Genomic DNA, 23,658 nt, shown 5'->3' with positions numbered 1-23,658 from the left:
TGTTCAGAGGGGTGAAGTACTGTAAATGTGTGTGTGTGTGTGTGTGTGTTCTTCTAAACATGAATATCTCTCATGATAGAAAATCCAGAACTGAAAACTTCCCCGATTGTCATCTAAAGAGCACTTTTCTGATTTAGCATATTTTTTTCAAGGCTGAAGCACAAGCGTGTCAGTGTGATGGAGAACAAAGAAACACTGTCTTCATTGCACATGGGGAACTTCTGAACAATAAAGGTTCCTTCACAACAAACCACACCTCAGTAACTCACTGGAATAAACTCCTAAAATGAGACAGACTAAAAAAAATGCCAATAAACAAGAGAAATTTTAACAAGAAATGTGCTTCACTCACATGTGCTTTATACATAAGAAATAAACCCTTATGGTGTTTTTTAAGAATTGTTTAAAAACTGTAAAAATGTGCTGACACTATAGACATCTTCCATAAATGTTAAATAATTAACTTATAACAACAGGAAACCAAATTGTACCATATCAACAGTTAAACATCGTACATGACCCTGTGAATAAACTGTTGCTATAGAAGCCATAGTGTATCATAGGGTAAGATTTACACACGTCATCAACATGTTCTGACCAATCAGAATCCAGCATTCCGCAGGACTGTAGTTTAAACAGTCAGGTCAAATAAATTTTACTCACTCTAGCATGTCTATGGTTTATTTTTATCTTAATACACACTGCAGTGAGACGAAAAGCTGTGTGACAGTGGAATGTAAGTGAATTCCTGACCGATGGATAATACCAGAGGCGGATGGGTGCCAATGGGATGGAACAATTAGAAAAACACTTTGCATTCATTAACTAAGTCCAGAGGAAAAGTTTAACTATGATAAATGCAACAGTGATATTTAAATGGAAGTGTGTGTGCGTGTGTGTGTGTTTTACTTTTTAAAACATTTAATTTATATTAACTCATGCGTTCTTACAATATTTTGTTGATTTACTAAATCACATTCATCACTGTAAATCTACTGTATGATTTGTCAGGTCTGTGATAAAAATCATCTGTATAATAAAAAAAAAAAAAAAAAACATAACCAAATTACCAAATTTTGCAAACATTCAGCAACATCCCAATGTAATCTCAGTCTCTAGGTTTCTAGCCGAGAAACTTGTGCAGGGCTTGTGTATGGCTCATATTTACAAAATATAATAATAAAAAAAACCTCACAAGCTCATTTGCTGCATCAGACGTCTGACAAAACTCTTACAAAACTGTATGCAAAAATGTATGAGAAATGTTTTTTCTGCAGCAGAAAAATTAGATGATTTAGCTGCTAAGAGGGAGGAAACCTTCCAAGCAACAAATGTAAACCATACTTGGATCTTTTCAGGAACTATTAAGTGCAAATTCATAAACAAATTTACGGTTGTTAGCAGTTGTATCACAAATGTAAAATTGAGTTGTAACGTTAAGAAATTATTGAATTGAGAAAGTTTTAATCCTTTCAATTCATCTTAATTTTAATAACATTTAATGGCATAAGGCATTTTAATAAATACTGTTCAAGCTGGTTGCTCCAGTTGTGTTAAAAAAACAATGCGGTTGGTGAAGTTATTTTCAGAGGTAGCAATGAAATTCTACTGTCAAAACGAAGCCCTGGGTTTCCCCTTTCTTATTATGTTACCGAATCATCATTTAAATTTTCTTAATTTTTAAAAAAGTTTTCAGAGGCCCTCCTCATAAACTCACCACTGGCCTTATCTCATTATATTTAAAATTTTATTTTAAGCAAATGAGTAAGGAGTCTAACTAAATGGCAGGAAACAGTTACAGATGAAATACTTAGCATTTTTTCATTAATGTCTGATCAAAATATTGCTAGGTAAGTCACTAAACACTTTTTAGAACTAAAGTCAGTGATTTGGTTTAGCATCATGCTGCCCCCTAGGCCCCGCCCCTTTCCAAGGTTTTAATTGTAGAGTAAGCTTGATCCCAAAGATGATAAAGTTTATATCATAAATATTTACATCGGCTGCACACTATTACTAATAATAATGTTAAAAACTGTTTAAAGTGGATATATGAAATTTTGTGTTGGTAATTTTTTACAGAAAAATATTGCAGGTGAGATTGACATTTTAGCTATGTTCCATTAGCATTGTAGCTCCAGTGCAAACTTCAGTCGTTAAACACATTTCAGCATTATTTTATGTTAAATGGCTATTTGAGTTATATCCTTCATAAATGTAAAGACTAAACAAATAATGAGTAATATTTTTACTTACCTTGGGTTCTCCTTTTTCAAACATCATCTTGAGGCTGTTAAGAGCGATGCTGGGTTTCTCTGAGCTGGTGGGCGAGATTACCTCTGCTTCTTTCTTCTGCTCTTTCTCCACGTTCTTCTCCTGCCCCACTACCATCTCCAGCTTCATCTCCTGCTTCATTACCTGTTTCATTTCCTGCTTCATCTCCATCACGTCCTCTGAATCACCTTTCTTTTCTTCCTGGGCCCTCACAGGTCTGAAGCTGTGAGAGCGAGCCGGAGTTCGAGTTTCCACCGGAGGTGCCGGTGTGGACGCAGAGAGTGTGTTTTGCCGCTTCTCCTCCCAACGCTGCTTTAGCATGCTCAAGGTTCCAGAGCGAACAGCGGACGGCAGGCTCTCCACAGGCTGAAAAAAATTATAAAAAAAACCCACACAAATAAAATAAACATGATGTGAAGAAGACAGGAATTGAAATATAGATAAATAAAGATTTTTATATGGAAAATTATTAAATATATTAAAAGATCACAAAAATGGAAATAGTAAAAAATATGGAGAAATTGTGGAAAAGCAATAAAACATCAACTATTAAGGCAGAAAATGGAAAAATGGAGACACCATATTTATACAAGGTATAATAAACCAAATGAAGATGAATTAAAATATTAATGGTAAATATGTTCAAATGTTGACTTTTAAAAGTAAGATTAAAAGAAAAGACCTTTTTTACAATATTTAAATAATTATAATATATTTACTTATATTATTTATTATATTTTGTTTAACTGGTTTCCTTTTTATGCTTTACTTTTCTTTTTGCTGCATTTTTATGTTTGCCTTTCTTTTTACCATTAAAATACATTTCTTTAATATTTTTTATTTTAAAATTAAAAATAATAAAATTATAAACTATTTAATGTTAGAGAAACAAAAAAAAGGACATCTCTATACCTTCAACCAAACAAATATACAAACAAACGAACAAACAAACAGGATCCATGAATATGCCAATTAGAAACACCCCACACACCCTCCTCTGACCCTTACAAGCTTAAAATAACTAACATTAGCTAACTTAACTCGCTGATTAGCTGACTGTTTCAAATTTTTCACAGCAGTGTCATTTTATTGAGTTATATCCTCATTTCCACAGCAGATGGCTAATGTAACATGTAACATTTAGTTTCTGGGTACTATATTATCATTGGGTAATAGTTCGCATACAGGATGTGATTGGTTGATGCTGTTGAGTGGTGTGTGACATCACTAACCAAGCTTAAAATTTATTTAACCATGTATAGAAATTCTGAGACAAAAGATGTACAAAATTAAAATGTTAAGATTATAGCAAAAACAACTAATACACGTTAAAAGCAAAGAAAAGATAAACAGTAATCTGTAATGTCACATCATTAAAATAATTAAATTAAATTAATAATTTTTAAAACAATAAAAAAAGAGAAAGATGCCAAAAAAATTTTAAGAAAGCATTTTAAAATAGCAAATACAGAAGATAAATGCAGAAAACTGAGGGAAAGTTTTAATGATAAAAGTAATGAAGAGAAAATGAGACAGTCTTATGTATAAAAAGAGCTAAAGAAAAATGAAAATATGATGGACTAGAATATGTAAAATGTTAATAATAATAACAATAATGACAACAACAACAATAATAATAAAAGCATGAGAGTTTAAGTCATTCAGGATAACAAAATGCTAAATGTGTTGATTTACTTCTATGTAAAGTTTACAATGATTAAACACAAAAGATTAGAGTCATAAAGTGCACGTTTTAGCAACAAATCATCTCTCATTGGATAAATCTTACCAAATTTGAGTCAATACACAATTGTACCGAGCTTACTGACATCCCAGCTGCTTCCTTTGTTTGTGTGTAAATCATTCAGTGAGTCGTCCTGATCCACACACTGCATGCAGAAATCGTTTCAGCCACAGAAACAGGAAGTGACAATAAGCAGAACTGGACAGAAAACTTTCCTCTGAGCCACAACTTTGTCAGAAAAAGAAAGACTGCTGCATTCCCACAGCCATGTTCTTGCTAAAAATATAAAGATTTGTAGGTAAAGACTGTAAAGACCTGGACAGAAGAAGTGTTTCCTCTCCTCTTTTTATTCCCACTCTATTCCTCGTTCTGTGTGGTGATTGAATTTTCCCCAGATGTAGAGCGAGCAGAAAAAACTCAGCTTGTAAGAAGAAACCCTGGCTGAAGCTTTCAGACAGAGGGGAGGGAGGGAAAGCGTGGACAATGGAAAGGGATGGATAGAAAAAGATCTGAAAGAAGAGGCACAGAGAGAGAGAGAGAGAGAGAGAGAGAGAGAAAGAGCAAGAGAGGAGGAAAGTATAGAGGGGAGACAATAACCAAGGTTAGAAAGAAAGAACAAGGGAGACGGAGGAAGGGAACTAGTGAGGGAAGTGCAGTGGAAGCTCAAAAGCAGGAAATGAAATGTTTGGGGAGTGAATTAACCCTTTCCTGTCTCAACAGCCCAGTCCTTGATCTTAACGTGTGTAAAAATGTGAATAATAAAGAACATACAATTAAGTGTAACCAGTGTAAACAACTAATATTTACAAAGCTGGTCATAGAAGTGTTGGGTGAAACATCCTAACATCTAGTATCACTGAAGGTACAAATAATGTAAAAAAAAATAAAATAAAATAAAATAATGTCAGGCCCATGTGTGGTTTTGTAGGAGCATCTTGGAGTAATGTGGGGCGCCATACTAGCGTATCGGTGTAACATCCGGTGTCATATTAGAGTCTTGGAATAATGTGCAATGTTGTATTAGCGTATCAATGTAACATGCAGTGTTGTATTAGCATATTGTCTAGGTGTGACGTGGGCTGTTACTGTATGTTGGCGTTTCTGGGGTATGTGAGATGTCGTATAAGTGTCTCTGTGTAATGTGCAGGGTCGTATTCGCGTCCTGGAGTATTGTGTTGTGTCATATTCGCATTTTGTAACACATGGTGTTATATTAGCATCTTGGAGTAACGTGCGGTGTCGTGTTAGCGTCTCTGTGTAATGTGCATTGTCATGTCAGTTATGTTTTGTGAAAACCTTACTTTTCACATATTCATCAATTTTCTATGATCTTTATTAACATTCACGCAACAGGAAGTAGAACATTTGCCACGAAATACAGAGAGTTCATCAGGGAGTGGAACAAGGCGTGGAGCTGCTAAAGAGGAAGAAAACTGAGTTCACACACACAAAAAAAACTGAAGTACAGTTTGTTCACATCCAAAACAATGCTTTAAATAACTCAAGTATAAACCGTATGGGTATGTAAGTTATTATACTTTACATTGGTTAAGTGTAAATATACAGATATTAATATACAGATAGAGTTACAGAATCCTGTGTTGTTAATAAACTGGGTAATCATTTTATTCTCTACATTATTTCTCGTGTCACACTTCATGTAAAATTACCACAACTACATTACATGCAAAAATTTCATTAATTAGTTCCTCTGGGAACTCTGGTTTCCTCACGCAGCCCAAAGACATACAGAGTAAGCTTATTGGTGTTTGCAAAATTGTCTGTAGTGTTTGAACGTATGCGTGAGTGTGTGCTTGTTTGCCCTGTGATGGACTGACCCTGTACAGAATAAGCACTATAGAGAATGAGTGAGTGAGTGAGAATTAACACTTGCTTACTGTTTTTTTCTTGTCTGCATTTGATTCTTCTGCTGCCTTCTGATATCTAAAAGAACAACAAACAATTATTATTATTATTATTATTATTATTATTATTATTATTATATAACCCCACTGAAAATCTGTGTAATAATTGGGTAACATTTCAGGCTGCAAAACAAAATGTGATTCTTTTAAGGAATCCTTTTCTATATCCACTGTATATGCATACAGAAACATGCACAGACTCCACATGCATGGGATAATGCATTATTATTATTATGATTATTATGATGATGATGATGATGATTATTATTATTATTATTATTATTATTATTATTATTATTATTAATAATATAATTATTATTTTAAAAAAGTATAGTAACTAAAAAGTTTTAATAACACAAAATTTCTGACAGAAAATAAATATACATTAACATATTTTTTTGTGCATGCAAATTATTTCCAAACATTTTGAGCTGGGGAAAAAGTGACATCGATCCTGAAAACGGTTTAACGGTTTATTATTATTTAACAGGTTATTACTTATATCTAATCATTTTGATTCATACACATTCACATTTTATACAAACTTCCATAATTTTTTTTGGACTGTGTAATTCTTTACCAAGTTAAAACAGTGATTTGCATAAAACAGAAGAATACAAGTTTTATTTTGATTAAAGGTCAATAAAATACCTGGATAACACTGGCTGCTTATCAGCTGCTTATCAATTCTTAAAAACTATCAAGGATAAAAAAGTTTTCTTTTCATTACAAAGAGTCTATGGAGTTCATCCTTTATATGAAATTTGGCCGCCCCCTTGCGGACATGTAAAGTAATGCACGTTCCAAACTTCTGCAGTTCCTGATTCTGTCCAAAAGGGGGCAGCAGAAATGGAGAAACTGCGAGTTTTAATAAATAAATGCAAACTTTTTACACATGCATTACTTTATTTATTTATTATTTTATTATTTGAACTAAGTACTGAACCACCATGGTTTTACAACAATATTTGTCCTATCCAAGACTATAAATATTTACACCCTTTGAGCATCAATATTTACTGCAATAATTGCTGTAATTTTAATATATGCTAATTTGGGTGGACTTTTTTTCTCACTTGGGGAAATAAACAAGAAATAAACTACTTACATGAGCTTTATAATTTACACTCAAAAGCTTTTAGCTTTTATTATGAAAAAAAATAATTGTGTATGAACATCATCTGTGTGAGATCTGTTTCTCTAAAAACAATGAGAAACAAAAAGTGTGTGCTGAATAAAAACGCTCAAATGAAACGCTCACAATAGTATTTCTAAAACAAACCCATAACAGGATGAACTGGTTGGAACCTCCCCAGGACACGTAACACACCTTAGCACGGAACCCACCTAATCCATACACACATGCACACACACCAGTTTGTAATTAAAATTCTATATTATTTATTTTAAAGTTTCTTTGTACATCCAACTGAAATTTTTAAATAGAGAGTTAAAAAGCCATCCATTGTAGTCTTTGTAGTTAACTATTTAAGGTAAAACTGTGAGAACTCCACCCACACAATAATCATCCCACCCACATATTAAAAGCTCCACCCGCATGTGATTTTTCATTTATTTTTCTCCTTGAACTATTTACCAAAATTCATCAGGAATTAATTTGTTATTTCTTATTTATGTTTATGTAAAATGTGGGCCCTGGTGGTTCAGTGGTATGTGTTTCGTCTGCCATGTGTAAGGCCCGGGTTAGATTACCAACCGATGCCCAAACCCCAGCCACTGGATGCAGTGCCAGTCCCAAGCCTGCATAAATTTGGAGGGTTGCCTCAGGAAGGGCATCCAGCATAAAACCTTTGCCAAGCCAGTAGCTTAAGGGTAAAAATATTGGACTACTGATAAGAAAGTCATGGGCCTAAACCCCAGCATCATCAATCTGTATAATGAGTTAATGTAAGTGACTCTGGATAGAGAATAAATCTGCCTAATTCTGTTAATTGGATTGATTAGCACTGAAATTTAAACATCTTTCTGTTTCACCCACTTGGAGAAGCGTTCAGCAATGGCGTTGTGTTTCCCTCGGCCGCTGACCAGAGACAGCTCCCTGGCGGTGATGCGTAATGACTGAGACGACCACTGCTTCCGGCTGAACGGCGCAGACTCCATTGCTTCGCCCTGACAGATAGAACAGTGACAAAAATTATCATTTTCGTCAGTAATTCTGGAATGTATCATGATTACCTTCTTATTTATTAATTTGGATTTTTGCTTAGAACAGTAATTTAACTGATTCTGTGTGTAGAGACAGGTAGAGACTGCATGAACATATAAATATAAATATAAATATATAAAATTACACTGCTAAAGTATATCGACAATCACAAAGGCGCTGCGAGACAACACCATTATGCACATCATATTCACACCTCAAAATAAATTCAAAATAAATGTGAATTTAAGAAGCTATTAGTCAGGCTGTTTATTATCTTTTTTTGGGGGGGATTTTTTCCTGATTTTCTCCCTAATTTAGTCGTGTCCACTTCCCACCTATCACTAGGGGGCTCCCACATTTAGGCTACTACTACCATTCCTCCGAACCACGTGATGCCAGCTAACCGCATCTTTTCGTTGGGGGTCGGGGTAACACACTCGGAGGACAGCGCTATCCGCTCCCTCCGCGTGCATGAGCTCACAGACGCCCCTGATTGGCTGTAGAGCTGTGATTAATGTGGGAGCACAAGGTACCTCTCATCCCTTCCCTTTGAGAGAGCTCGGCCAATCAGCTCTCTCTAGACCTCCGGCTGTGAGAGGGGATCGAACCTGCGATCTCCGGATGATAGGGCGAGCGCTTTACCACTGCGCCACTCGGAGGCAGGCTGTTTATTATCTTGGGTAAACCAGAACCTAGAGTAACTAGCAAGCTAGCTAAGATTAGCTAATACTGTAATTATATTTGGTCAAGACGAATTAAAAGTTATTTAAGGATGCTGTTAAACATTCAAGCTAACCAATTTGATGTGAGATCATTCACTAGCCACCTGACTAGCATGATTAAAATGCATGAACCAGTAGTCTTGATTGCCACCCTTGTGAAAAAATAAAATACACTTTAGTGTATTACAAATATAATATAAATCTTTGATAGTACATTGCAAATATACTAACAAAATATATAGTATATTTGTACAATAAATTAATATATAAAAGTATATACTTATATCATGCATTTACCATTTTTTTAATTAAACTTTAAACATACAGTACTTACAGTAAAAACCAATTTTATGTGTTTAAACTATTTTAACGCTCTGTCTCTTTTGTGCGCTCAATATCATGAAGCTAACCTTCCACTAACTGCAGCAGCGTTATAACTCTGCAACTATTCCAGCCAAGCAGAGACTAGAGTGGGGCAATACCAGTCAATCATCAGAAAAACGGTGGCAGGCAGATTCGTCTGTAGTCTGTTTTCTGATTGGCTCCCCAGTCCTCTGGTCTGTTTATAATTAAGTACATAGTCTAAACTATAGAATGATTGTCTAACGTGTTATTGCCAAATCTTGTGTACGTTGCTTCTGGTATAATGCTCCGTAGCTATTGGCCTGTCTCTGTTTAACAGCGAGAATCAACACATCATGTTTGAACTAATACTGTATGTGAATATTCTAATACTAATGTCTGTCTTTGTTTAGACAGCAGTTAAAATTTGTTTGTGAGACAACCTGATGTTTTGTTGAACACAAATAAACTATAGTAGTGCTTTTTTTGGTAACCTTGTGTAAAATAAATCTGTTGAACTTATGAATAAAATCTGCCTTATAATAACTGATGAAATGTGTTTAAGAAAAATGTTATGTTAAGTATAGAAAATGCATTCAGCTTTTGTAAATTATTCTACACACCTTCATTATATTGTTAACAAATTTGCAAAAGAGTATTATATTATATTATATTATATTATATTATATTATATTATATTATATTATATTATATTATATTATATTATATTATATTTCATTAACCACAAAGTGTACTTTTTTTTAGTATTTGAAATTGGCCAGAAGTATAACAGCATTCTACTGCTGCAATAAGAATATACTCGTAGTATATTACTTGTGTATTTGTAACACTGTAAAAAAAATGCTGTAATGTAATTATAATACATTAAATATATACTTAATTTTTTTAAATTACTGTCAAGTATGTACGTTACACACAGTCATATACTTTAAGTGTACGAAGTATACCTAAAGTTGTTCCACTTTAGCACACAAAAGTATACTTAATACACTTAACATTGTACTTTTGTACAATTTAATTACAACTTAAACACACTTAGTACAAAGTTAGTTGTTCCAAAATAGCAAACTTCTTGTATACTAGTCATTAGGCTTTGGCATGCTAGGATTTAATATACTTAACATACTTGATTTCATTTGGGTGTCAGTAAATAAAATGGATTTCCAAAGTTGCTAGCAAACCAAACAGCTTTAGGCTAAATATTATCTTGTTTAAATGTCAACGGCTCTAGCAAGCTCGGTAATATTAGCCTCATGATGTTGTGTAAAGCAGAAGTATAGATGCCTAGCCACCCGAATAACCTTAACAAAAAAATACATATACGGTCTTTAGCAAGCTAGCTAACATTAGTCAAGAGCAGGTGACACAAATCTTCAGTGAGCTGACTTCTGACATTGCTTTTATGTAAAGAGTAAATTGGTGGAAGGTAAACTCTGGAGAGGAGGGAGTTGGAAAACGCTAAGCTCGTCAGGCATGAAGCTATGCAAATACGCTGTTGTGTTAAGACTCAAATGAGAGTCGGAGTGGCCGTCGGAAACGTCGATCAGTGGATCAGCTTACACAAAACGCTGCGCTTCCTGCTCAGAGATGAGAACAAAGGGCTTATTCTTACAATATAGTATTGATTCAAAGCAGGGTTCAGTGTTGTGTTTTATACTACAGCGCTGTATATATAGTATATTTTTTATTTTGGAAATGTAGAGCAAGTGTAAAGTGTTGGTGTCATATGGGATGAAGGGAAGCTGAGACACTGTGAAGAGCAACAGATGGACTACAGTCGGTAATGATACACCTCTTAATGAGAGAAGCTGAAAAAATACACATAGATACGGTCACAGCAGGAATATGATCTCTCACACAGCTCAAGAGACTTGTTGAGATCATCGTCTCTGATTTCCAGAATTAATTCACAACTAAAATGTAAACAGTTCTTAGGGAAGCTGGTTGTACATCTTATTGATTGTGGTATTGATTGATATATTTATTTAACTTTTTGTTTAATTGCTCTTACTTGTTTCTTAATTTTTTATTTATTTATTTTTTTGCAAAATTTTCTTTCAAAAAAGGAAAAACAACAAACAGCAACAGAATCGGAATGTCGTTATTTAGCAACACTGGCTAATCTAGCAAGGATTACATCTATATAAAAATATCTATTTAAAATTATTTTTTATTAGCTATATTTCATATTATTATTAGCTAACCAAGATCTCTAACAAGCTAGCTAATACTGCGAAATATAGCTAACAGGCTAATAATGTGGTTGACTAAAGCTTGTAACTCACAATTTCAGAACAACCTAACAACTTGGAACTCCTACTCAGGAAGTTTGAAGGGTGACCATGTTCAAGACATCAACTTAGCATGGCAGCTCACATAAACGGTAGATAAAACTAATTTTGCAGCTGTTTTGAGGAAGTACATACTTGTACCTCTAAACTTCATGATCGCAAACTTTAATATATCACTTCATGCATACATTAACTTAAACATCTGTTTCACTTTGGATTCCACATATTACTTATATAAAGATCTAGACTAGGCATTCAAGAACAAAAACAGTTTTTGTGTATTTTTTCCAAACTCTTTTTAACGTTTAACTACGATTTAATTAAAGGTTGTCATGAAGTGTGTATAAATTACAGAGCACTGCAGTTAATTACACGCTAATCAGATTTCACCATCATCTCTTCTGAAACATTGTCTGCATCATCAAACAGTTTATGAGGTTCTGTTTAAGCAGCTGTTCATTCCTTTGGAATGAACCTAAAACATGTCACATGTTCCCAAGGCGACACTTCCGACTTCACTCACAGTAAATATAGTAAATTAAAATTCTGCATTAAAATTCAATAATTGTGCCCTTTTCAAGTTGACAAGGCCAGCATTTCCATTTAACAATCAAAAATAAAATATTTAGAGACTAAATTAAAAATACAGTCCTCAGAAAATTCCCCCTTCGTTACTACATCATTTCTACATATTACTGTATGTTCATTCCAACCAGCATTTATAACTCAACGTTCAGCATCACCAGTATACTAATCACTGGCCTGATTATCTGTCATCATCTGCACCTGTTTCTCACTGGTTCATTTCTCAAGTTAGACGCTTTTTTTAATGCCTAAATGATTTAGGGGCACTGTGTGGCTTAAGAAACAAAAACTTTTCTCTGAAACTGAGTGAAAATGATTTTTTTTTTTTTTTAAATGCCAAAATTGAGAGATCAAGAAGTCCTTCAGGAGAATTATACCTCAAGACTACATTAAACATGTAAGAATGTTTGGGAGCAAAATATGAAAAAATTAGGGGCGGGGGGGATGGGGGGGGGGCAAGACTTTTGCACAATACTTTTGCATGCCCCAAAGTACTTATTGCAGCAAAAATTAATAAATCCGTAAGTCCTATTACCATCTCAGGGAGTTTTTCCTTGCCACTGTCGCCGTCGTCCTCGGCTTGTTCATCAGGGACAATCACATCATTTTGATTCATACATGTTCACATTTCATACAACCTTAATTCTTTTGATTGTGTAAAGCTGCTTTGTAACAATGTAAATTGTTAAAAGCGCTATACAAATAAAATTGAATTGAATTGAAAAGTACTGACATACAAGTTATTCAACCTGTGATCATTAAAACGTAATTGAGTACACCCAAGATGCCCAGTTAGCCTAATTGCATGAACATGGTTGCAAAGTAGATTGTATAAAAGTACTTTGTCCCTTTTGGACCTATTAGTCGTATATCTCTATATTTCCATGTCACTTATTTGTGGTTACAGATGGAAGAGAATTGCCAGAGGAATTACTGACAAAGTAAAAGTCAATGGAATTACAGCTGCAGCTCTAATCTATTTCAGAATTGGCACAGGGGACTAGCATGGAAATTTTACTTCCTGTGACAGATCATACATAGAGAAGAACGTTGCATAATTTTATACCCTATAGATGGTGTCATTGTAAAGTTAAATAAGTTAAATGGTGAAGCTGAAGTCGCTCAACAAGGAAGAACTGTGGTGACAGGGAAGCGCATCGTCCGCTGGTCATCTCAGGGACACTGATGGTATGATAACACCGCTCTTTACTTATACGAAGGACTGATCGCTTGAATCTTGAATGAGTTACTTGATGTTTAATTTATTCACTATAGTGCTCATTACAAGAGAAAGAGTAACTTATGTTATGCTGTGATTGTGTTTCAAGTGTTTTCGTGTATTCACAGGAAATGTAGTATGATGTTGTGTATTACATGTCTTTTAAAGGGTTAATAGAATAGTATGTGTTAATTAGTTGTGTTAGAAGCTTAGTTAAATAATTCTGTTGTTGTGTTTTTTTAAATTTTATTTAACTGTTTTTAAAAAGTAGTGATTTAACTGCTATTTATCGGGAATATTGATGTACCCTTTTTCTGGTTTTCAATTAAGGTTATCGACCTCGCTCTCACTTAGTTAAATCCGCTTTGAATGATTATTGTGTAACCTGCAAAGCGTCAGACACAAGAATTAAAAGTGATACCAGAGTTGATCCTCATGGCCCCTGTAGTTAGCTATAGCTTTTTTCGAGTTTGAAGCGGAGGCTGATGTGCAAATTCCCAGATAACTTGACAGTCATAATAAAAAAAAAAACCCTGCAAGATTAAACTTAAGAATGTGATAAAATGCCTGATACATATTGTAATTATTAGAAATAGTAATTTAAAGATGAAGCATGCCAAGTCTGCCAGAGTTAATACATAGTGCTGAGAGGTAGTGCTGCATAATTTATTGCATAAAAATGTAAAAAATTTAAATGACAGTATGGACCTGTGCACAAAAGGCTGCAATTTATTACAAGTAATTGATGCATAGTCAGGACTTACTTAAAGTTTGTCAATAACTTTAATTATCTTGATAGATAAATAGTGGCAAACATCCTCCTAATTATATAATTTGTTCAGTAATTTGTTGTTAGCCTAGATATATAGACATATCACAGCTTAAATCACATTCCCAGTATGTGTCAATAAATTGATTTACCAGTACAATGAAGGTGATTTATTATAATTTTTTTTAATCCAATCATGGAGCTCTACTTAAAATAATGCACAGAAGTGAAAGTTTGATGATATGGCCAAAATACTGGCCCAGAAAGATGACACCCAGCCTTGAGAAGCTTGGCAGAAGATGAATATTCCAACATGATAATGACTGAAATAATACTGCCCAAATCGCACAAGAATTTCTAAAGAAGAAACAAAGTAAAATCAACGACTTGGGCAGTTAAGTCAACTGACTTGAAATTGACAGACCATCTTTGGGGAGTTTTTAGAGAGTGATGTAGAGTAACATAAACCCCTGCAGCAAATAGCATCTGAGAAAAAATGTCTCTGAAGAATGACGGAACATGGCTTCAGAAACTTGTTCAACAGGGATGTCCTTCACAGAGATAGGGACTGAGTAGTGAAACATGTACCGCCTTCTGTTTCATTAAGTTACTACTTTTGGGCCTGGATTTTTCATATACCACGAATAAATACTTTTAGTTTTTAAAATTTGTCTCACAAATTCCCTACTGAATATCAGGCCAGCTAAGAGGTCATATCCACATACAAACATGGCAGAAACAAACTACAACTCCAAACTACCACAATCCAAAACACCTAAGTTCGAAACATATCTGCACTTAATTACCCAGGCAAAAGAGATACTTTAAAAAGTAAATGCTCCCATTAGTTTTTCAGACATTACTAAGCTGTGTTTGTTAATGATCGCTTTACTGTGTATGAATTTGCTTTGTTTTGGTTTACGATGTTCTGCCTGCCCTAGTGTATCATGATTTGCAGACAACAATTTACCCATGTTTGGATTTGTTGTTCATTTGACCTCAATAAATCCTGTTTCTCACCCGTACTTGCATCCACATCTGTGTTGTTCCTACAATGAAGGTGATGCACTTTAAATTATTTGACATTTTAGCGATCCTGTATAGAGGGAGACTTGAGATACATTATTATTATTGATATCACCAAGCCATCTCAGCTTAAAAAGACTAGTTTTAGTTTTAATTTGCATTGCCATCTCCAATGTATTTTAAATATATTAGATAATTTTAGTTCCTAGTTTCTGTTTAGTTTTCTGTCAAATTATAATGATTAGTTAAAACATTTTTGTCCAATCAAAATCTAATCATGTTACATGTATTCATAATTGCAGAAATATTATATTTCTTAAAATGACACAAATATCTTTTGGTGGAGGCGGTACGGTGGTGTAGTGGTTAGCACTGTCTCCTTGCACCTCCAGGGTCCAGGTTCGATTCCCGTCTCTGTGTGCATGGGGTTCTCATTTTCTTCCCGTGCTTGGTGGGTTTCCTCCAGGTACTCTGGTTTTCACCCGCAGCCCAAAGATATGCAGGTTAGGCTAATTGGCGTTCCCAAATTGCCTGTAGTGTGTAACTGAGTGTGTAAGTGTGTGTGCCCTGCGATGGATTGGCACCCAGTACCCTGCCTTATGCCCTAAGCCTTCTGGGATAGGCTTTAGGTCCCTGCAACCCTGAATACAGGATAAAGCGGTATAGAAGATAAGTGAGATCTTATGGTTAATAAGCTTTTACACTGTTGCAATAATATGCTATAATGTCTTTTGAACAATTAATATTGAGATGTGTCTGCTTCTTATGCTCTGTAAAGCTCTGTTAATTGGTGATTTCTGTGGCTGGTAATGAACTTATAAATTTTGGTCTTGCTTTCCTGGGATGGTCGCCATAAGAGCGTGTTTCATCATGGTGCTTAATGAATTTAGCAAATGCATTTGACAATAATGTTCTTGCAAAAACTGTTCTAAAACCCCAGAACTTCCATTCCTCTCTTTAAATAACAATTATATAATTCCATATGTGTTATCATAGTTTTAAAGTCTCCAGAATGTAGAATGTAGAAATGAAAAAAAAAAAAACATTTCTGGCTGGTACTATCTGTGTGATCTTTTTATTTAAACAGTGTAAAGTCCCGGTGAAAATGTAAATAAAGATATTTTGCATGTCATGTTCACCTTCTGAAACAAGAAAATGGCAATCAATGTCCTAAAATGCTTGCTACCTGAATGAATGAAATCAGTGCATTTATTCCCAACTTCTAGGGATGCTCTCAAACCTCAGGTTTACATCCCATTTATCCTTTATTAGTCACAGTAAGATATGTCATGCTTTATTATTGATTGAGAATACAGTACAGTATATTGAAATGGCTGTGGTGATTGCAAGTTATTGGAAGTCTAATCTTTATTTCATTACCTGTCAAACAGTGCCTTCAGTTTGTCAAATTTTCCAACAAAGACTCCAAAAGTCTTCTAATTCTTGTCAAGGAAGCCTTTTTTTGAAAGGCGGTAGGAATGTTAAACCACCTGAACTCATAAGAAAATTGTGCAAATTCAAACAAACAAGTACAATTTGAATTGTTCCCAAATGGAGAAATGGAGAGTGTGGGTTTGAGGATTAGCAAGGAACAAAACTTAGTTTTTTTCTCAATAATAAACTTTATTACGGCGTTAAGTCTAAACAATAAAAGAGTTTGGTGAGCACTGAAAAGTTGATGATCATCCATGAGCTTAAATGTCCCCCTTCTAATTTCCTAGATTTAATTTGTCTTCCTCCTTCTAACTTTCTTCTCCTGTCACCTCATATTCCAAGATTACTCATGTGTCTTTTATGTTATCTAACACTAACATGGCTGATAAGAACTTGGTTATACGGAATATAAACACTAACCCAACCCATAAACCTAACAATAATTTTTATAGTTTTTCCATCTAAACAATGAGCCAGGCTCTGTATGACTAAACACATACAGTAGTTGTTGGACTTGGTATGAACTTCTAACTCTAGTTTTAGTAGGACATTCAGGACAGCTCGTGACCTGATCCTCCATCCCATTATCTGTTTAATCTTTATGTTATTTTCTTGTAAAGAGGCAGAACTGTCAAAATCATCAACATTTTCCTAAGATATGACGATAGATTACAAAGAAAAGAATCCATTTGATGAAGGTTACATTAAACCCAGAACTCCTCCTAACACTCCTTCTTACTTGTGATATAAGCATGCCCTGAATGCTATTCCCAAGCTTTCGTTTCTTTATGAACATGAGTTGTTTGAGGAACAAATTTAGGAGACGTAAGGATCACCTGAGTAAAACTTTGCATCAGCTTTAAATATTTAGGCGGGATTTTGGGCGGCACACTCACTAACAATAATGGAGGAACACAAAGGTCCACGGTTCACAAAGCTAATAAAGATTCAATATTATATCGTGATTTGTTGCCAAGCAACAGAAAAGCAAGTACACCACATTAGCGATGAGTAATGTGTTTGCTCAAGTTGTTGGCTTGCATTAGACACTCAACAATGTGCAACAATAAACTTATGAATCCTAACATGTGACGTTATTGTGAAGTGTAGTTCACTTTGCACACACCCTCTGGTGTCCTGGCATACAGGACTTTGACCTGGGAGTGTGTGTTACAGTGTCTGTTACCTCACCATCTGCTAGGTGATGAGTATTGTGGGTGTACGTGCACGGATGTGTCTCAGTAATGCTTGATCCTGAACTTGAATATAAGATCATGTTTCTTACAAGAGCATCAAGAACAGCGCCACCATCTGACAGTTTGATGTATCTACACCAAAATCATACTGTAAATACACTTGAATACACTATGGGATGTGATTCAAGACCATACATCAATTTCATACTGTAAATAATAATAATGATAAATCGACTCAAGCCTTATTGACTCCCTATCTGACTCGACCCTTCATGATAAACACTCGTTAACTTTGATGACTCAGTTTCCATTTATTTCTCCATTTAAAATATAAATGACAAAATAATCTAAGAAGCAGCAGTGCTCATTCATTATGTTTAAAAAGGAAGTGAGCACTTTCCTGGCATTGCCTGGGATGAAAATAGTTTCCAGTCTGCTGCACTGACTTTGGTACTTTTTCTCTAATATTTGACATCCAAGAAAAGCACAAACGGAGCCGTATTGTGAACGCTGAATAACAGGGCTGCACTTAGATGCTTTCATTGTTGCTTTTATTATAAGGTTATATAGGTAACATTTATAGCTTTAAAAAAAAAACACGCAGAATTTCAGAAATCTTATCAGATCAGAAGTCTTGATCTTACAGCAAAAAGGTAGATAATGCAGAACTGAGAAGAAAAAAAACTTCACTGACAAAATGCTTTCCATTTTTTGACCTTAATACCTTTAAAATTCAGTCAACCAGTTTGGGAATTTCTTGAAATATGTGGTAACTGAGCTGAGTTATTTTGTACTGGAAAGTCAGGAATGCTGCCACAGGCAAAAAGAGCTGCTTTAAAAAAAAACAAATTTGAGTCCATGACATCCCTTTCTAAAAGTATAAGTAGAAATCTGCACCAGGGTCCACATCAGCATCAGACCCAGGTACAAAGATGTGGTCTAAAGTTTTTTATTTGATTAAGATGATAATATACTTTTCTAAATATCTGCATCTCCAAAAGGTTTGCTTTTTTAAGATAAACGTTGTTTCAGTTAAAGATTCTGTGCAGACCCTGTGAAAGAATGTTTCTTAAACACAGAAGAACGTTGTTGGAAGATAAGATCCATTAACACCATTTGTGGGAGGATTTCTAAAAGACTAGACCTGGATTCCATAAAGGCATTTGCAACATACAAATTCAAACAAATGAGAGAAAGAAAGCAAATTTGCTTAAAAAACAAGTGACACAAAACATCGCCATCAAGTTTTTTTTTTTAGTCGTGTTTCCTCTCTCAAAATAACAAACAATTAAAACAATATGATTCAAAGCTGCTTTAATGTGATGATGTGATTCATTGTTAACATTTCAATCAGAAAGAAGAGAGGCCACACCCATGTCACTGAGACAGACAGCCGCATGTGTCACAACTCTGCACACCTTCCAGCCCCACCGCGAGCATTAGAGTTAATAAATGGCTCGAACTAACAATCTGCCTGGTAAAAGTGCCGCCTTTAAAAATGTCTCCGAAGCAACTTCCAGCAAAAACAGAATTATATTTAATATAATTATATGTAATAAAACGTAAACATATCTTTAGTGATATCTTATGCCACACCTCCTCCACTAAAACAAAGCGACACTAAAGCCATGCTTCCTTTACTGAACCTGACAGACACAGAGGCCACACCCACTTTGGTACTGATGCCCCATCTCCCTCATTTTCCCACAGCCTAAATCTGTAAAACTTAAATTTACACAGTCTCTTCCTTTTTTGCTAGCATATTCATAAATGCATTTATTGTAGTTTTACAGCCACAGGTTTATGTTTACAGCCACAGTACTGTCAGCCTACACCTCCAGGGTTGAGGGTTTAATTCCTGCCTGGGGTCTGCATGCATGGAGATGGCATGTTCTACTCGTGCTGATTAGCCAAGCAGATTAGTCTAACTGGCATTCCCAGTTTGGCCATAGTGCGTGAATGAGCGGGCGAGTGTGTAGATGTCCTGCGATGCATTGGCACCCCATCCAGGGTGTACCCACCTTACGCCCAACATCTCCTGGGATAGGCTCCAGGCCCCCCTGACCCTGTATAAAGTGTTATAGATGATAAGTGCGTGAGTGAGTAAGCGAGTGAGTGATTGAGTGGGTTGCTGTTTATGCAGTTTAAAGGTTAAAGTTACTGGACTATAAAACTTTTTTTCAGACACTGCTGTGTCTGACTTTTTTGCTTCCATGGATGTCTCACAGTGAATAATAAACAGATAAACCAATAATCTTTACACCTGAACTTTGTTCAGCACCAAGCACAAGAGCAAAAACGAATTCTAAATAAGGAAATCTGAACTTCGACTGAGAAACGCATGTGTATGAGCAGTGTTTAAACGCCTGGGTCACCTCATCACCACACTTGAATGACCAGAACATTTAGCATGATGATTTACCAAACAGTATAATGCCTTCCAGTTAATTATTGTGCTTAAATCGGGACAAAATATAAAATACACATGCAAGAGGTATTAAAATATAATAGAGCTATTTTTGTCTTTCTTTTAATACTTAATTATTTGATATTAAATTGTATCAGGTATCTTCTCTCTAAAAGAGAAAGCAAGTTAAAGGGGTCATTAATGGCAACAAAAAAAAATCAGATTACCAATTGTTTAGCTGAGTTAATAATTAACACTGAATTCTTATAGAAGAAAAGTGGCCTAGAGCACAGCAAGAAAAAAAAGTATAAATAGAATGAGTAATATATACTATTAAAACTACTACTACACATAAATAATAATAATAATAAAAAAACCCATTATGCCCAGTATTACCACTAGGGCAGCTCTGGCCCCTCAGGGTTTGACTGCAAAAGGTCTCAAGGGGTTTGCTGTGGTGGCAGACTGTTTGGGTGCTGTGGGTTGACGGGAATCGTAGTTGTTTGTCCAGTGCATCCCAGGCTGGTTCTAGGACTGTGGATGTTCTGGTGCCTTTCTATCATGGCCAGAATTTTCAGAGTTTTGTGCTGCATTGGCTTTTCTATGGGATCAGACCAGATTGACTGGCATTTGGTCCCCACAGGCATGGGTGAGCCTTGGGTGCTTATGATCCTGTTACCACTTTACTGGTATATAACTGATATATGGTGTAGATTGGTATTGATTGGTAAAATTCACTGACTCTGTAATATTGTTAATACACTCCAAGTGTTTTCACGTTTTAAGATTTGGCATGGTGTAGGCTGCAGGTCACAGTAAGTTTACCTTAATGACTGTAACACACCTCGTTTCATTAATAGCTTTATAACATGAGCTGCGTTACAGCACTGGGAGGGAAACGATCTACGCTAACTGTACTGACTCAACACTGAGACACTTAGTAAGTTCATCATGTACTTGTTAAGGGACCTGTTATTGTCTCTTAATTCATTAACACATTGTTTTAATATGATGTATCACAATCACATGTACAGTACATAATATAATTAAAAACTATGACTATTATATACAACATATAATATGCCACACCTACTGTAGAGGCACACACTTTAAAAAAAATAGAAAATTCCTGATAAGATTTATATCGAGATAATATTTTCATGGGAAACACTCTTTAGTTACATTGCATTCACTATTATTATTATTATTATTATTATTACTTGATGAATGATTTGTTTGTCTCTGGGAAAAAAAAGTGTTTCAAATAAAGATATTAAAGGCAGTCACTGTGGTCATTGAAATTGAAACTAGAGCCATGCAAAAGTAAAAGAAGATCAAGATGATATTGTTAAGATAAAGGCTGTGTTTATCCAACAAAAAAAAAAGGAATGACGGAAATGTGTTTGGTTTCAGCAGATATACCTGTAGAGTCATGACCACTGACTGCAAGAACACAAAGGCCTTTGTTTCTTAAAAAAAAAAAGGAGGAAAAACAGGCTTGTCTTCTGAGAAAAGTGCAGAACAGAATTGTCGACCTTCACACCAACAGTTTGTGAAATGAAACAACAAATGAAACATTTTCTTCCTTTATTTGGCTTTTACGGGCAGGTTATTGTGATCATCTTTCTCACACACACACACACACACACACACACAAACACACACACACACACACATCAGTTAGTGTTAAGACAAAAAAAAAAAAATCCCACCTGGTAGTTGAGCTGTTTCTCGTCTGGATTTTTGCTTGTTTTAGATTTCGGTCATTCCTCAGAATTTGTAAAACTAGTGAAACTCTCCACACCTTCTTTAAGTCACCTGCTTCCACAGAAAGACAGTCGAAGAGACAGAACAGGCAACAAGACACCTGACACTCCTGTTCTCTCTCTGTGTGTGTGTGTGTGTGTGTGTGTGAGTGAAGGGAGGCGCTAAGGCACAGCAATACAGTGGCAGAGCAGGGCTGTGTCTCATTCCCACATTCACTGCTTCACTTAACCCTCACTACTTAAGAGTACTTCAAAGGACACAAGATAATTACTTCTCCATCCTAAGAGAGCCCCAAAGCACTTCTGTCAAGTCCTGAAGAGCACTAGATAGGGTGACACTATACATACCCAGGAAATATCATGTTACTACTTGTTAGGTTTGTTGGCCACAACAAAGGGCTCTCTATACCTAAAGCACTCTAGGAATCCCAGATAGCTACAAGCTATAGGCATCAAGGACCAGCACTAGCACCATGATAACATGCAATTCTTTTCTACTAGACATAGAGGGGACTACATCCAGTATGTCGTGATGACTTCTCCACTATACGCACCCTAGGTATATATAAAAAAAAAAAAAGTTCTTACAAGGTTTATAGGACACTATCTAGGGTACAACACTCTAGCTACTCTAAAAATCATCACTTCTTCTCTAATAGCTACAGTGAGGGCATTCGGTGTACACTACATACTGCGTGAGGTCTTGGATCCTACACTAAATTTCCCAGGCTGTTTGCTGCACATATCGAGCACTAGATAATGTAAATGTTAATGGTTTCTTTATCCTGAGTACCCTCAGAAGTTTCAATTGTCCCTACTAGGAATATGAGATTGGGCATAAAATAATGATTTCTCCATTAAAAGCACCATAATAATCCAAAATGGGTCCCCCTTAAGTATTTGTATACCCTAAGTAGTAGACTTATATATGAAGTACAGTATATGATGATTTACTTATTTGTTAAAAATAAAATACAACAACAACAATAATAATAATTACTTTTAGGTCAAAGAATGGCAATGAATGCTTGAGTGTAGCAACAAGAGCAACAAGAGCAACACTGATTATCTCATTACAGCATCACCTGTCAGGGGGTGGGATATGTAAGGCAGCAAGTGAACAGTCAGTTGTTGAATATGATGTGTTGGAGGCAGGAAAAACAGGCAATCGTAAGGGCAGGTCTAGATGTCTAGACAACTGGATCAGTTCGGGGCGGGAGTAGCTCAGTGGTTAAGGCATTGGACTTCGGTTCGGAAGATCCCAGGTTCAAACCCTGCAACCACCAAGTTGCCACTGTTGGGCCCTTGAGCAAGGCCCTTAACCCTCAATTGCTCAGATGTGTAATGAGATTTAAAAAAAGTAAGTCGCTCTAGGTAAGGGCGTCTGCCAAATGCTTAGATGTAGATCAGTCCCAGTCTGTACCTACTAAAAGTGTTCCAAGGAAGCAACAGGGTCATGAGCTCACAGGGGTCACTGATGAACATGGGGAGCATAGGCTGGTCCATTTTGTGATGAAAAGGTGAAAAGGAGTTTAATGTGTTGACTTCAGATTCTCAAAAATGTGAGATGTGCCAAAAACAAAACAAAACAAAAAAACTGTCTGTCTGTCAGACTTAAAGGATCTGTTACTGACGGCTTTCACATGTCAGGGCTGTTTTGGTGGTACAAGAGAGAACTACGCATCACTAATGATCAGTCTATGTGAAATGCTTTGTATAACATTTTTCTGATCTGAGAATTAGTATAAATGTTTATGTTTCCATTTTTATATA

General features: G+C 35.5%; 1 protein-coding gene across 4 annotated transcripts in view; it reads right to left on the bottom strand.

Moving 5' to 3' along the window:
* The window catches only part of lima1b (LIM domain and actin binding 1b), a 32,079-nt gene extending 10,078 nt beyond the window's left edge, over nt 1–22,001 (bottom strand). The window contains exons 1-4 of one of the 4 annotated variants that reach the window (XM_053484115.1): nt 21,832–22,001; nt 7,940–8,070; nt 5,914–5,959; nt 2,254–2,637 (exon numbers count right to left, since the gene is read on the bottom strand). In XM_053484115.1, coding sequence (XP_053340090.1) covers nt 2,254–2,637; nt 5,914–5,959; nt 7,940–8,061 — 552 coding nt within the window. In that variant the 5' untranslated portion in view covers nt 8,062–8,070; nt 21,832–22,001. Of the gene's footprint in view, nt 1–2,253; nt 2,638–4,060; nt 4,161–4,330; nt 4,593–5,913; nt 5,960–7,939; nt 8,071–21,831 lie in introns of those variants that run through there. The other 3 variants (XM_053484116.1, XM_053484117.1, XM_053484118.1) reach the window with 3 other exon arrangements.
* Between the last annotated feature and the right edge of the window lie 1,657 nt (nt 22,002–23,658).

Source organism: Clarias gariepinus, chromosome 23 (assembly GCF_024256425.1).
Source record: "Clarias gariepinus isolate MV-2021 ecotype Netherlands chromosome 23, CGAR_prim_01v2, whole genome shotgun sequence".
NCBI classification, from domain to species: Eukaryota; Metazoa; Chordata; class Actinopteri; order Siluriformes; family Clariidae; genus Clarias; species Clarias gariepinus.
The sequence above is the reverse complement of the archived record's forward strand: the minus strand, read 5'-3'. Positions and strand labels throughout refer to the sequence as shown.